Source organism: Macaca fascicularis, chromosome 4 (genome assembly GCF_037993035.2).
Source record: "Macaca fascicularis isolate 582-1 chromosome 4, T2T-MFA8v1.1".
NCBI lineage: Eukaryota > Metazoa > Chordata > Mammalia > Primates > Cercopithecidae > Macaca > Macaca fascicularis.
Genome location: NC_088378.1, coordinates 68,044,072 through 68,060,070, shown reverse-complemented (window position 1 = coordinate 68,060,070; position 15,999 = coordinate 68,044,072). Strand labels below are relative to the sequence as shown.

At 39.9% G+C, this 15,999-nt stretch overlaps 1 protein-coding gene across 5 annotated transcripts in view; it reads right to left on the bottom strand.

Annotated features, from left to right (window-relative positions):
* Window positions 1-15,999, bottom strand: part of PDSS2 (decaprenyl diphosphate synthase subunit 2) — a 297,668-nt gene that overhangs the window by 36,848 nt on the left and 244,821 nt on the right. For 2 of the 5 annotated variants that reach the window (XM_005552232.5, XM_065543647.2), the window contains 2 exons: window positions 13,943-14,116; window positions 12,256-12,387 (listed from right to left, as the gene is read on the bottom strand). The exons of 1 other annotated variant lie outside the window; for it this stretch is intronic. In XM_005552232.5, coding sequence (XP_005552289.2) covers window positions 12,256-12,387; window positions 13,943-14,116 — 306 coding nt within the window. The remainder of the gene's footprint in view (window positions 1-12,255; window positions 12,388-13,942; window positions 14,117-15,999) is intronic. 2 more of the 5 variants (XM_045391303.3, XM_074037381.1) reach the window with 1 other exon arrangement.

Genomic DNA, 15,999 nt, shown 5'->3' with positions numbered 1-15,999 from the left:
ACGCTGTTGGGGATGATGGCAGAGAAACTCCATGGATATAACCGAGATCTGCTCAACATCGGCTCCACAATGGTTTGAAAGCTGAGAGAGTAGAAGCTTACATAAAATGACAACACCATTGCCAGTCATTATAATCTGAACATGCAACTATTGATATGTCTTACCCAAGTGTCCTTTTCATTTTGTCACAACAAACATTCTAGCTCTGTGAAATCATTTTACTCTTGATTACCTTAGCTTGCACATAAAAGTATCATTTTAGGAAAAAACTCTGGTAAATATTTAAACTTTTATAGGTATATAATACATATATTATATGTATGTGTGTATACACACACACACACACACACACACACATATTTTCAGCTGATATATGGGTATAATATCTACATATGCCAAACATACCTGACAATAGACATTCTGATATGATGTTTTCTCACAAAATGCTTTAGAGCTTATAAAAATATAGTGACCAGGAATGGTGGCTCACGCCTGTAATTCCAACACTTTTGGAGACCAAGGCAGGCAGACCACTTGAACACAAGAGTTTGAGATCAACTTGGGCAACATGGCGAGAAACCTGTCTCTACAAACAACAACAACAACAACAATAACACAGCAAAAATCAGCCAGGCATGGTGGTGCACACCTGTAGTCCCAGCTACTTAGGAGGCTGAGGTGGGCAAATTGATTGAGTCCAGGAGGTCAAGGCTACAGTGAGCTGTGATTGTGCCACTGCACTCCAGCCTGGCTGACAGACTGAGACCCTGTCTCAAAAAATAAATTAATTAAAATATATCAAGTTAGATACAAATAAATGATTTAGATTCCTACATAAATATTTCTCATTAAACACTATCCTTATTCTTTTTGTAAAATAGTTAATTTGGGAGGAGCAATAGCTTCTATTATACCTCTTGGTTGCTCATTCATTTAACAAATATTCATTGAGCATCTACTATGAGTCAGGCACTGCTTAGGCACTACAGACACAGGCATGAACAGAACAGATCAAAATGTGTGACCTCTTGGAATTTATCTTCTAGGAGGTTACAAAGTATTGTGATTGACTGATTGTTTGATTGGTTGATGAAACAGGGTCTTACTCTCTCTGTCACCCAGGCTGAGTGCAGTGCTGTAATCACAGTTCACTGCAGCCTCAACCTCTCATATTCAAGCGATCCTCCTGCCTCAGCCTCCTGAGTAGCTGGGGTTACAGTTATGTACCACCACACCTGGTTAATTTTTAATTTTTTATAGCGACGGGGTCTCACTATGTTGCTCAGACTGGTCTCGAACTCCTGGATGCAAGTGATCATCGTGCCTTGGCCTCCCAAAGTGCTGGGATTACAGGCGTGAGCCACTGCACCTAGCTATACAATACTGTTTTAGATATGCTTCGCCTATAATCTCCCAAGCTCCATGAAAGCAGGGAAATTTTCTCTTGCTCACAACTGTATCCCAAGTTGAGATCACTGTCTGAGTGAATGAATAAATGGATGAAGCTTTTTCTTTATATGTATTGGTTATGTACTATTTATTCAGGAAATTTTATGACAGGAAAAACGAATTTTACTTACTCCTAGTTCTAGGAAAGCTGGATGTTTTTGGTTGTGAGCCAGTATGTAGGTAATGTAGAGCCCTTGGCTGATGTCTTATACATAATTTTTACCCGTATTGAACAATGGCATATTTTCATTTTCTCACCCACCTTCTATTTATAAATAAAGAAGGAAATCTAAGCTTCCATCTGTAGAAAACAAATTCAAGAATTTCATGAAAATTAAACAACAAAAGACTAGGACAGAGAAGAATTAGTATAATTAAGTGCTTCAAACTTAAAAGCAATGCGTCTAACCTAGATCTCCAGAGAGATTTCAAGACATACACCTCAAAATTTCAGGTATTAAAGGCCTTGTCTACTGATTATAGCAAGAGGCCTAAGATCTTAAGTGTGAACACTTCAAAAGGCATTGTGACCTGGGAAGATGGATCTGTTGGGAGCCAGAAAATGTGGTTTCTAGTCCTTTATTGGTTAATACCTTGAATAATTTTTACATTTTCATATAGGCCTTCATTTCTTGATCTGTAGAGCATCAGACCAGACCAGAAGTTCCCAGATGCTGGGCTCTCACAAATGCTGGGCTGGATGTATTGGAATCACCTGGGTAGCTGGTGAAAAATGCATATTCTCCATAGCCTACCCCTGAGATTCTGATTTGTTTGCAGATCATTGGTCTGGCCTATATCTAATGTCTTTTTCAATTTGTGCTTCTATGTGCATCAGGGTTTACTTCAAAGGCTGAAAGAGAACAACTATGTAAACTTCATAAGTCTCGAGGAGAATGGAGTACTGCAATTTTTCCCTTTTTGTTCTGACATCTGCCACTTCTCATGTGTATTTCTAGCAGAGCAAGATATTATTATTATTATTATTATTATTATTATTATTAAGATAGAGTCTCACTCTGTTCCCCAAACTGGAGTGGAATGGCATGATTTTGGCTCACTGCAACCTCCGCCTCCCGGGTTCAAGCGATTCTCCTACCTTAGCCTCCTTAGTAGCTGGGATTATAGGTGCCCACCACCATGCCTAGATAATTTTTGTATTTTTAGTAGCAATGGGGTTTTGTCATGTTAGCCAGGGTAGTCTCGAACTCCTGACCTCAGGTGATCCGCCCACCTCAGCCTCCCAAAATGCTGGGATTACAGGTGTGAGCCACCGCGGCCAGCCAGAGCAAGATATTATTAAGATAACTTTCTCACAGGGGCCCAAAATAGGCTGATATAAAATAAATGGAATCTATATTTCAACAGCCAGCAGTCCTGAACCTCTTCCTGCCACACTGTTCGCCCCCAGAAGCTGCTGTAAATTCTACCATACACAGCAATTCCCTGAGGGCTTCATTACTAGGGTCTTTAAAAGGGATTCACTCATCTTTTTGCCTCCTGTAGGTGTGCTTCTTGTCAATCCAGGTCAAGAGAAAAGAAAGTAATTTTTTCCCAATCTTTAGCAGTTCACAGAGAATGTGTGGTTTGAACCTTGTTTTATCTTTTAAAAATGTGACAATAGACAAGATAGTGTGCCTGTGCTCATGACACTGGAGGTCTCCTTGGACAGCTACAGTGAACACTGTAAAACAATATTCCATACAAAAGCAAAAAAAAAAAAAAAAAAAAAAAAAAAAAAAAAAAAAAAGCCAGCATTCTGATTGAGAGGATGCACAAAGGAATTAATTCCAAAGGTTTATATACCAGTCTCTGCAGACTAAAGGCAGACAGATTCCCTGTTGGTAAGTAATGGATGTACAATGTGGTCTTTTACTTTAAGAAACAAACGTTTTTTTATAAGTCAGGTAACAAAGAAGGATTGGATGACATAAATGAACTGTTTCCAATTTCTAACTACTGTTATCTGAACTTGAAAGCTGGATATGGGGACACCTTTTTCTAAAAGCAGAAAACTAATATTCCACAGCAGGGAGTCCAGAAATTGCTAGAGACTAATCATCTCTACTTATCAGGTTATTCTTCCCAAATGTTACAGGCTATATTTCAGAATAACTGTCATTTTAAAAGATTTTCTTTTTAAATCTTCAAGGAAAACTACCTTCCCCCACAAGCTTTTTTTTTTTTTTGAGACGGAGTCTCGCTCTGTCAACCAGGCTAGAGTGCAGTGGCGCGGTCTCGGCTCACTGCAAGCTCCGCCTCCTGGGTTTAAGTGATTCTCCTGCGTCAGCCTCCCAAGTAGCTGGGATTACAGGCACCTGCCACCATGCCCGGCTAATTTTTTGTATTTTTAGTAGAGACAGGGTTTCACCATGTTGGCCACCTGGTCTCAAACCCCCCTACCTTGTGATCCGCCCGCCTCAGCCTCCCAAAGCGCTGGGATTACAGGCATGAGCCACCACGCCCGGCTCCCACGAACTTTTTAGTTGAAAGAATACAGTGAACACTCATTTGCCCTCCACTTAGACTCACCAGCTGCTAACACCTTATCACTTCTGTTTTCCCTCTTTCTCTCCATGACCATTTATTATTTGAGAGTAAGTTTTAGAAATCAGGATGTTCACCCCTAGATACTTCAGCATTTGTCCCTAAGAACATTGACATTTACTATAATAATTATTTATTTGTTTGTCTGACAGAGTCTCCCTCTGTTGCCCAGGCTAGAGTGCAGTGGCACAATCATGGTCCACTGTAGCCTTGACCTGGACTCAAGAGATTCTCTAGCCTCAGCCTCCTGAATAGCTGGGATTACAGGTACATGCCACCACACCTGGCTACTTTTAAAAGTTTTTAGTAGGGATGGGGGTCTTGCTGTGTTGCCTGGGCTGGTCTTGAATTCCTGGCCTCAAGCAATCCTCCCACATTGGCCTCCGAAAGTGCTGGGATTATAGGCATGAGCCACCACACCCAGCCCTATAATGTTATTTAAAATACATTTCAGGCTGGTCATCTCTGAAAAAACACAAAACAAAACCAAAAACAAACAAACAAAACAAACAAACAAAAAACCAGTATGGGGATAACAGAAAGAAGGGTCACAAATCAGAAATCTACTACATCTGCTAGCCCTGAAGTTAGAGCAGCTCACTGAGTATTGGTTTGGTAGAAGCAGGTCTTGTGTTGCTGGGCTGTCTAGTTACAGAGCTGGAAAGACAGCAGAATATAAAGGAACAAGGCAGGCCTTTTCTCTGCTATCTTGGTCATTCTCTATGAATAAGAGAGCACAAAAGGCATGTGCAAGGAAGTTAACACCATTCAGACATGGACTGCTTCACTTGGGTACCTATTTTACCATCTCTTTCAACTGGCAAAGCGAATCGATTTTTAGAGGCAAGTGTGGATGTCCAAGGAATTAATTTTCTCATATTCTGTTCCTTTGGTTCACTGGAGAAAAAGGAGCAACAGCAGATGTAGAAGGCTATGGTGTTCAATCTTAAAAAGGAGAGAGGCAAGAAGATACTAGATATACTAGAGAAAGACCAGGAGATACTACTTATATTATCTACATAACAAATCTCTCTGCTCATAGGTCGTAGTTATTTCTTTGCAACCTGTTTTTCTTGCTATGCTGCTCTCTTGGAATCTGGAAGAAACATGAAATTTTAAATTGCACAGTGTGACCAGGAAAAAAAATCTACTCAGGTCTCAGAAAGGCCATGAGTAAGGGAATCAGGCTAGCAGTAGAATTTAGTTGCTTCCTCCAGCAGCAAGTTCCCAAGGCAACGGCCATCAACCTTGATGGAGTACTTCAAACTCACCATGTCAAGAACCTAAGTTAAACCAGTCTTTCCACTTAACTTTCCTATTTATATTAGTGGCTTAATTTTTTCTGTTATCCTAGTCCAAAACCCTTGTTTTAGCCCCTGACCCCCCCTTCCCAGTCCACATGTGTTAGCCTCTCCCTATCAGATCAGTTTTCTAGTCCTACACATTTTCTCTGAAATGAGTTTTATGCTTAACCTCCTTATCTTCCCATTCTCATTGCCAACAATCTGATTGGGCTTTTCTCTTGCACTTATCAATGGGTTTTCAAAAACTTATTAATTGATCTTTTTGCTTTTAGTATCTTTTAGTTCCTTTCATCCTATATAATATAGCCAGATTTACCTCCCTCACAGCTCAGACCTTGATAATATCTGGCTCGAAAACTTTAAATGTCTGCTTCATGACTTCTTCATCAAGTTGATTTTCCATAGTTAAACATCCCAAAGTCCTTAAAAAATTTAGGTAAAATTTACATAACATAAAATTAATCATTTTTACCATTTAAAAAAGTATAATTCAGTGGCATTTAGTACATTCACAATGTTGTGCAATCATCACCACTAACAAGTTCCGAACATTTTTATTACCCCAGAAGGAAACCTCTACCTATTACACAGTCTCTCCCCCTTTCCCTTTCCAAAGCCAATCCCAGGCAACCACCAGTCTTTTTTCTGTCTCTATGATTTGTCTGCTCTGGATGTTTCACATAAATGGAATCATATGATAGGTGGCCTTTTGCATCTGGCTTCTTTCACTTATTATAATTTTTTTTTTTTGAGACAGAGACTCACTCTGTCCCCAGGTGGGAGTACAGTGGCACGATCTTGGCTCACTGCAACCTCCGCCTCCCGGGTTCAAGCAATTCTCCTGCCTCAGCCTCCCGAGTAGCTGGGACTATGGGTGCCCATTAGCACGCCCGGCTAATTTTTGTATTTTTAGTAGAGATGGGGTTTTACCATGTTGGCCAGGATGGTCTCGATCTCCTGACTTTGTGATCTGCCCGCCTCGGCCTCCCAAAGTGCTGGGATTACAGGCGCGAGCCACCGCACCCCGCTTATAATATAATGTTGTAAAGGCCCATGAATGTTACAGCATGTATCAATACCTCATTGCTTTCCGTGGCTGAGTAATATTCCATTGTATGGGTATACCACATTTTGTTTATCCATTCATCAGTTGATGGACACTGGGTTATTTCTACCCTTTGGATATTGTAAATATTGCTGATCTGAACATTCATGTACATATTTTTATATAAGCCAGTCTTTTAAATATAATTATTACTATTTCAGAGCAATTCTTCACCTGTCCCTGATACCACCCTATGTTTTTCACATTCCATCCAAATTAGAACACTTTTTTTTTTCTTGGACTACACTGCATGCCTGCATATGTATCACTTTTTCATGGTTTCCTTTGCCTAGGAAGCTCCCCATTCTCATCTTTGCTATCAAATCTTCTTTAAGGACTATCTCACATATTATTAATACTGACTTCATAAACCTCTTTCTTGACTTTTCCAACTGAAATTCAATTGTCTTTCCTCTATGCTCCCCAAGTGGCATGAATTACAGTATTCCTTACATTTATATATTTATGTATTTATCTTATCCCCTCTCTACAAGGTCATAGACAATCTTTAGGCAACTTATTGCTGTATCTCCTGTAGTCAAGCACTTTGTTTCCTTAAGTGCAACAGAAAGTCTTAAGAAATATTTTATTTTAGGAGATATCTAGAACCATTTCATAGTATTTGTGGTCATGCATATAGTCCTTTCAAATGCCTACACTGTATGCCTTCTATATAGGATAGAGGATGATATTAATATTATTCCTTTTGAAACCACTAAAAATGTCTTAAAGAACTAGAAGAGTATCACACGTGGTATTAATGAAGAATCTGCATGTGCATTTTCTCTTTTGTTTAAGAATATGCATGTGTTATTTTCACGCACACTAGTCTTACCTAGCAGTTTTTGTTTTACTTTCTGAATAAGGAGTAATAGTAAGCTATCTAGGGACAAGTGAGTTACAGCTTAGCAATGGTAATTTGTAGTACACTTAAGGTATTTTATGGCTGGTTATGACAGTGTCAGAATGTCACAAGCCCAAGTGACATTTCAGTACTATTAGGAATAGCCAAGAAAATCTAACCATAATTCTTATTTCTTCAGGTGACTTATAATGGCAGCAGAAAACTAGAAGGATCATTAAAAATAAAGCTTGCTGACCTGCAATAGCCCCTGGACTCCCTGAGAGAGTCAGAGCTCTGTGGTGCTCTGAAGGATTCTACTTTCTTTTCTTAGGAATCAAAATGAGATAACTGAGTAATGACTTCACCTCCCTAGGGTGAATAACCCATTCACTAACAGTATTTTTTCCTGATCATTATTTTTCAGCAGTTACAAATTTAAATTTAAAATTAAGGCAGGGAGAGAGCTGTAGAATTTAGTATGGAGAAAAAGCTCAGCAAATGTTTTTCAGCTGTTTCCGGTCTTAACTGCCTTTTGTGAAAGAGTGTGGTTGTGTGCATGTGTGTCAACATGCACATGCATCCATAGGCCTATAGTTGTGATGGAAGAGGGCCAGTTAATCCTAAGATTTTTCAGGAGAAAGGAGTTGCTGTAGAAGAGGTGGTACAGCCTGATAAGGAAAATTCCAGAGGTGCTCTTGCTCCTAGCTTCACAATGGTGCTGAACGGGCACTGGGAGTATGTAACCTCCCAGCTTCCTTGTCTAGTCAATAATTCTCACTCTTTCCAAGCAGGAAATCAAAAGGGCAGATAAGACACAAACCTGCCTGGGCAGAGTAAAGAAGTAATTTTAAATGTGGTAATAAAAAAATCACAGGTGACTTCCATCATTGAGAGCAAGATTTCTCTATTTCTGTGTTAAAACTTCAATAAGTTTCTTTTTTCTTTTCTTTTTTTTTTTTTTTTTGAGAGAGTCTCACTCTGTCACCCAGGCTGGAGTGCACTGGTGCAAACTTGGCTCACTGCAACCTCTGCCTCCTGGGCTCAAGTGATTCTCCTGTCTCAGCCTCCTGAGTAGCTGGGATTACAGGCATGCACCACCATGCCCCGCTAATTTTTATATTTTTAGTAGAGAACGGGTTTCACCATGCTGGACAGGCTGGTCTGGAACTGCTGACCTCAAGTGATCCACCCACCTCGGCCTCCCAAAGTGCTGGGATTACAGGCGAGAGCCACCATTCGTGGCCTGTTTCTAATAGAGATAAATATTTTTCTTATAACGCATCTCGTCTAAGAGACCTATTTCTTAGATTTATTTGAGAGCTGAAAGGGACTTTGGAAAAGATCTAGTTTAAGGCCATCAATTTACAGAAAAGAATAATGAGGATATGAGAGAATGTGATTAAGTTTACATAGATGCTAGCAGAGTCCAAATTAGAATCTAGACCAGGAGTGTCCAATCTTTTTGCTTCCCTGGACCACACTGGAAGAAGAATTGTCTTGGGCCACACATAAAACACATAAACACTAATGGTAGCTGAGAGCTAAAAAAAAAAATTGCAAAAAAACCTTCATAATGTTTTAAGAAAGTTTACGAATTTGTGTTGGGCCACTTTCAAAGCTGTTCTGGGCTGCATGCGGCCCACAAGGGCTGGACAATCTTGATCTAGACCTTCCAAATCCTGGTCCTCTGTGAGCCATTTCTGTTATACCAACTTAACTGTATTTAACAAAACTGGGCTGCCACCAGTTTCACCCTGCAAGACCACACCACACTCACTTTTTGACAAATATTAATTGGGTAATTACTCCAAGTAAGCCACTGCGGCAGGTACTATGGGTAATTCAAAGATGAATCTGCTAGTATCGTTAAGGATCTTGCAATCAAATTCAAAACTGAAGGAGAGGACTGTGGGGGAGGGAAGGAAAGGATCACAAAGATATCCAGGAGGGTAAATAACACGAAAAAATCAGAAAGAGAACTAATTTCAGGATTAATAAACAACCTCCTTGAGATTTAGGGTGGAATGTCCCTCCTAGGTGTTATGCAAATCGTGTTCCCTATCTCTGACTAGGAGGCAACAAGATTGTTATCTTATAAAGCTTTAAATAAACATGAACATTACCATTTAGAAGATTAAAAATAAACTCAGTAAAGTGTCTTTTGTGTGTGTGTGTGTGTGTGTGTGTGTGTGAGTGAGAGAGAGAGAGACAGAGTCTCGCTCTGCTGCCCAGGATGGAGTGCAGTGGTACGATCGGCTCACTGCAACCTCCGCCTCCAGGGTTCAAGCAATTCTCAGACCTCAGCCTCCTTAGTAGCTGGGATTACAGACCCGGGCCACCATGCCCGGCTATTTTTTTGTATTTTTAATAGAGATGGGGCTTTGCCATGTTGGCCGGGCTGGTCTCAAACTCCTGACCTCAAGTGATCTGTTCACCTTGACTTCCCAAAGTGCTGGGATTACAGGCATGAGCCACCATGCCCAGCCATAATTTTTATTTTTTAAAACTTGTTAATTTTCTTACCTCTGTTTTCAGTTTACTCTTTCTGTGACTTTTTTTTTTTTGAGACAGAGTTTCACTCTTGCTGCCCAGGCTGGAGTGCAGTGGCGCAATCTTGGCTCAATGCAACCTCTGCCTCCTGGGTTCAAGCAATTCTCCTGCCTCAGCCTCCCAAGTAGCGGGGATTAGAGACGTGAGTCACCAAGCATGGCTAATTTTTTGTATTTAGTAGAGATGGGGTTTCACCATGTTGGTCAGGCTGGTCTCAAACTCTGGACCTCAGGTGATCCACCTGCCTTGGCCTCCCAAAGTGCTGGGATTACAGGTGTAAGCCACCATGCCTGCCCTTTTTTAAAAAAAAAAAAAAAAAAAAAAAAGACAGTCTCACTGTGTCACTCAGGCTGGAGTGAAGTCGCTCAATCTTGGCTCACTGCAACCTCTACCTCCCATGTTCAAGTGATTCTTGTGCCTCAGCCACCTGAGAAGCTGGGATTACAGACGTGCACCACCACACCCAGCTACTTTTTGTATTTTCAGTAGAGACAGGGTTTTACCATGTTGGCCAGGCTGGTCTTGACTTCCTGACCTCAAGTGATCCACCCACCTTGGCCTCACAAAGTGCTCAGATTACTGGGATTACAGACATGAGCCACCACACCTGGCCTGTACTCCTTTTTTTTTTTTTTTTTTTTTTTTTTGAGACGGAGTTTAGCTCTTGTTTCTCAGTCTAGAGTGCAATGGTGTGATCTCGCTCACTCCAGCCTCTGCCTTATAGGTGGGCACCACCACGCCTGGCTAATTTTTGTATTTTTAGTAGAGACAGCATTTCACCACGTTGGCCAGGCTGGTCTCAAACCCCTGACCTCAGGTGATCCACCTGCCTTGGCCTCCCAGAGTCTTGGCATTATAGGTGTGAGCCACTGTGCCCGGCCTGGCTGTGACTCTTAATAGATACAAGGTTTCTTGAAAGAGTCCTTAGTTTTCTTACTTTTTTTCTCTTTTTAAAACATCATTTTTTGGTCCAATCTTCTGGGAGATTTTTTCATTTGTATCTTCCATTCTTCTGATTAAAAAATTCTGTAATCATATTTTTATACTTTCTAATTCTAATTTTTATTCTTGAATTGTCCTTTTTAATGTATCATCTATTATTATACCATGGATTTAATATCCTTCCTTGTCAATTATATTGATTATAGTGCTTTGAAAAACATCTGCCTTTGCTTGCATTGTCTCTATTTCCTCTAACTTATCTTTTTATCAGTTTGTTTTTGACTTGCTGTTTCGTAGAAGCAGCTTTTCTCAAATGCCCAGTGGTCCTCTTTTCCTATTCTGCTTCAGAGTAAGGCAGCGGATATTCTGGGCACTTAGATCCTCTGAGGCTTGTCAAGTGGTGGGTCTTGCTGTGGAGGACTGCTCAGGGATATGGCATGTTTACTGAGGAGGCCCCAAATATCCACGTCTGCAGGGCTTTTCTCCTGAGTTTGACAGTTTTTTCAGAAAGAAATCCTCAGTTTTCTACTTGGTGAATATGAGGAATTTTAAGTTGGCTGCCAGCATTTTGAGAATCAATAAGGGTTGGGAGAAAGGAAATCGTCTTTCAGAATGCAGATATTCTCTTAGGCTCTCAGCTTTTTTTTTTTTTTTTTTTAAATTTCAAAAACTTTAATTTTGTAGAGATGAGGTCTCACTATGTTGCTCGTCTTGAACTCAAAAGCTCAAGTGATCCTCCCGCCTTGGCATTTTAAAGTGCTGGGATTATAGGCATGAGCCACTGCACCCACCCATCCTCGCTCCTTTAAGGATGGTGGCTACCCCCACCCTCAGCTGTGCCTGGTTTCTCTGTCCAGAGCCTCAGATTAACCCAACCAATTACAGCCATGAAGTTAAATAAATTCCAAGAGGTTTTGGCTAAAAAGACAAGAAGTTTTGCACTAGAGTTTCTGAATTAAAAGAAAATCAAAAAAGTTCCCTCTCAACTGCCAAAATGAGAAATTTACCCAATTCAAGCCCCTTTACCCCTCCCACTTCGCCATGCTTTTTTTTTTTTTTTTCCCTTTGATAATGCCTCAGTACAAGTATTCAGGGTCCAAGTTTGTTTTAAAATAACCCAATGAGCTGACAGACGGAGCTCCTGGAATTCTGCAGCTTGTGCGAGAGTCCACAGATGGGAAATTGCAGTCAGTTATAGGGTGGTGCTATTACCATAGCCCAATTTTTGAAAGCCTTTAGAAAAAAAAAGTCATCTGAGTTAATTAGCATTCACCACAGGCACTAGTTTTGTGTTGCAGTATTCTAAGAACTCAGATAATAGAAAAATTCAGTACTGCAATCTCTAACTTTAATATTTTACCTCTTAAAAACGAAGATTACAAAGAAAGAATTTTACCTGTTACATGAATATGCCTAAGGCTCATCTATAGCCTTATATCAGCAAGAAATATCAATTATGTTCTAAAATCCACTAATTACTAATGGTACCTAAAACAGGAGTAATTTCATTTTACCTCTCCGATCTGTTTAATCCACAAATCTCTTCCAAGAAATTCCTGATGTAAGACTACAGGAGCTGAGTTTAGATTAAAAGTCATGGAGTCACTGGTCATTTCTTTAATAAAAGGCTGGACATCAGAATTTATCTACAAGAAGCAGTTAAATGAGTAAATTAGTGAAATGTATATACACTAGTATGTTTTAGTTATATTCAGAAAGTACCAGTTAATGCAGTGAATTATGAAGCTTAAGGAATGCAGTTTTTAGATATACTTTAATAAACAAAATAACATTTCAGGCTGGGTGCAGTGGCTCATGCCTGTAATCTCAGCACTTTGGGAGGCTGGGGTGGGTGGATCACCTGAGGTCAGGAGTTCGAGACCAGCCTGGTCAAAATGGTGAAGCCCCACCTCTACTAAAAAAAACAAAAATTAGCCGGGTGTGGTGGCACACACATTCCAGCTACTCGGGAGGCTGAAGCAGGAGAATTGCTTGAACCCGGGAAACAGAGGTTGCAATGAGCCGAGATCGTGCCACTGCACTCCAGCCTGGGCGAGAGTGAAACTCCGTCTCAAAAAAAAAAAAAAGAAAAAAAAAAGAAAAAAAAAAAAAGAAAAAAAAAAAAAAGGATATTTCAGATGATTAACAATAACCTGTAAAATTCTCCAAATAACCTGTAAAATTCTCCAGAATCATTCCCTAACACATTCCATTTTTAGTGGGTGGCAGTCTTTATTTTAAGTTAAAGGAAAATATTTAGATAAAGATTTAATAAATAGACTTGCTTAATAAACTGATCTAAGATTAAATAAAATATGCAAAAAGCTCACCTGGAGATATTATATATGTATATATTCCCCTCCTTATGAACTATTTAAGTAACATCTGAAAAGTATATATTAAATTAAATTTAAAATTATATATATAGAGAGAGGTAATAACACAGCAGCTAATTTTGGGATATTTTAGATTTCATATGCCCATTCAAAGAATTAGTTATTAAAATTAAAGCTTTCAATTTTATTCACTATATTTCTGAATTTTATTAACTTCTCATAACATGTTTTATATAAAGAGCTATGAGGCCAAGGCAGGCAGGTCACGAAGTCAGGAATTCCAGACCAGCCTGACCAACATGGTGAAACCTCGTCTCTTTTAAAAATAAAAAAATTAGCCAGGCGTGGTGGCGTGTGCCTGTAATCCCAGCTACTCGGAGGCTGAGGCAGGACAATTGCTTGAACCCGGGAGGCAGAGGTTGTACTGCAGTGAGCTGAGATTGCGCCACTGCACTCCAGCCTGGGTGACACAGCGAGACTCCGTCTCAAAAAAAAAAAAAAAAAAAAAGCGATAAGGGAACTGTAATAAAAATGACAAATATTCTTCCATTATGTGAATATATTCCAGTCTGCAAATATGTTATTTAATAATATGTAAGAGTTCTCTCAAGAACCCTTTCAGGTGGTAAAAAAAAGACAAACATCAAAAAACTGGTTCAAGTAAGCTGTGGCTTTCTGTAAGAAATGCACAATACTTACCAATTATACTGTTTACATTACATAACAATCATCCAGGGCTGACAGATTTGAACCACACAATAAGCATTTTTGAAATATAAAAGCAGCTTATTAAAGAGCAAAAGCTTTCTTGTGTATCGTTGTAGCTATTTAAGTACTGAAAAAAGATAAAGGGTGTGCAAAATACCTTATGACTCATGGCCATGTGCTTCCCATACTGAAATGCCATATCCTGAACCTCAGCATCATGCTTTGCTAATTCCATTGCAGCTTGGCAGCTCTTTGCTAGTAAGGCACCATGGGAGAGAAAAGTCTGCTCCTTCCAAGTCGATATTCCAATATCATCTGTGATATAACTTTCCTAAAAATGTAACAAAAGCCAAGATAAAAAAGACTTTAGGAGTAATTTAATTGTTTCTGTTTTTGAAGAACAAAAAAGTTAAGAAACGAACTATTCAAAAACACTCAAGCTATTGGAACAAGATAGATGCCTAACCTCAGCTCTACCTACAAAGAGTGTGGAGGGGAGACTGTTTTTTTACGGTAATAGGGGGAAAGTTAAAGAAATGTTAAAGCAAATTTTATTCTAAGCTAGGGAATTTCTATTACAGGATAAGGGAAAAAGTAGAAAGACTTCAAACTCACTCCCTTCTATAGTCATATCAGTTCTTAAGTGCTGGTATTAAGCACAAGAAGCCTATTGCATTTAACTTATGTGAAAATGTCAAGGGCATATGGAAGGAACTACATTTCTTAGAAATAATTAAATAGAAAAATAAGGCTGGGCGTGGTGGCTCATGTCTATAGTCCAAGCGCTTTGGGAGGCCAAGGCAGGAGGATTGCTTGAGGCCAGGAGTTCGAGACTAGCCTGGGGAACATAGCAAGGCTCTACAAAAAATAGAAAAAAAAGCCAGACAAGGTGGTGTGCCCTTCTATTCCTGACTACTCAGGAGGCTGAGGCAGGAAGATCACTTGAGCCTAGTTCAAGACTATAAGTAAGCTATGATTGCACCATTGCACTACAGCCAGGATGACAGAAGAAGACCGTGTCTGTCTATCTGTCTCTTTCTCTCCTTCTCTTTTTATTTGAGACAGGGTCTTGTTCTGTCACCCAAGCTGGAGTGTAGTGGCATGATCATGGCTCACTGTAGCCTTGACCTCTCGGGCTCAAGCGATCCTTCCATCTCAGCCTCCCAAGTAGCTGGGACCACAGGCATGCACCACCACTCCTGGTTAATTTTTTGTACTTTTTATAGACACAGAGTTTCTCCATGTTGCCCAAGCTGGTCTTGAACTCCTGAGCTCAAGTGATCTGCCCGCCTTGACCTCCCAAAGTGCTGGGATTACAGGCATAAGCCACCGCACACAGTTAATTTTTTTTTTTTTTTTTTAGTAGAGACAGGATTTTACCATGTTGGCCAGGCTGGTCTTGAACTCCTGGTCTCAGGTAATCCACCTGCCTTGGCCTCCCAAAGTGCTGGAATTACAGGCATGAGCCACTGTGCCAAGCCTACCCTGTATCTTAAAAAAAGAAAAAGCGTGGGTGCGGTGGCTCACGCCTGTAATCCCAGCACTTTGGGAGGCCAAGGTGGGTGGATCACGAGGTCAGGAGTTCAAGACTAGCCTAGCCAACATGGTGAAACCCTGTCTCTACTAAAAATACAAAAACTAGCCAGGTGTCCTGGCAGGCGCCTGTTATCCCAGCTACTTGAGAGGCTGAGGCAGAAGAATCATTTGAACCCGGGCGGGAGGTTGCAGTGAGCTGAGATCACACCACTGCACTCCAGCCTGGGCGAAAGAGCAAGACTCTGTCTCAAAATAAAGAAACAAACAAAGCAAAAGAAAGAAAAATCAGAGAAGATGTAATCTGTTATAATGGAGGATGATTATTATAGTGTTCATGAAAGTTTATTCTCATAAGAAACAAGGTGTAAAAGAGGATATAATGTATAAATAAATATATACACATCTACCACTTCTAGACCAATGCTGTCCAACAGAAATACAATGTGAACCACATGTGCGATGTAAAATTTTCTAGTGGCTACATAAAAAAAAGTGGAAACAGGTGAAATTAATCTTAATGACATATCTATCCCAATATATCCAAATATCATTTTAAACACATAATCAATATGAAAATTATTACTGAGGTATTTTATACTTTTTTTATACTAAGTTTTCAAAATCACTGTGCATTTTACACTTAAAACACCTCACTAGCCACAATTTAAGTGCTCAGCA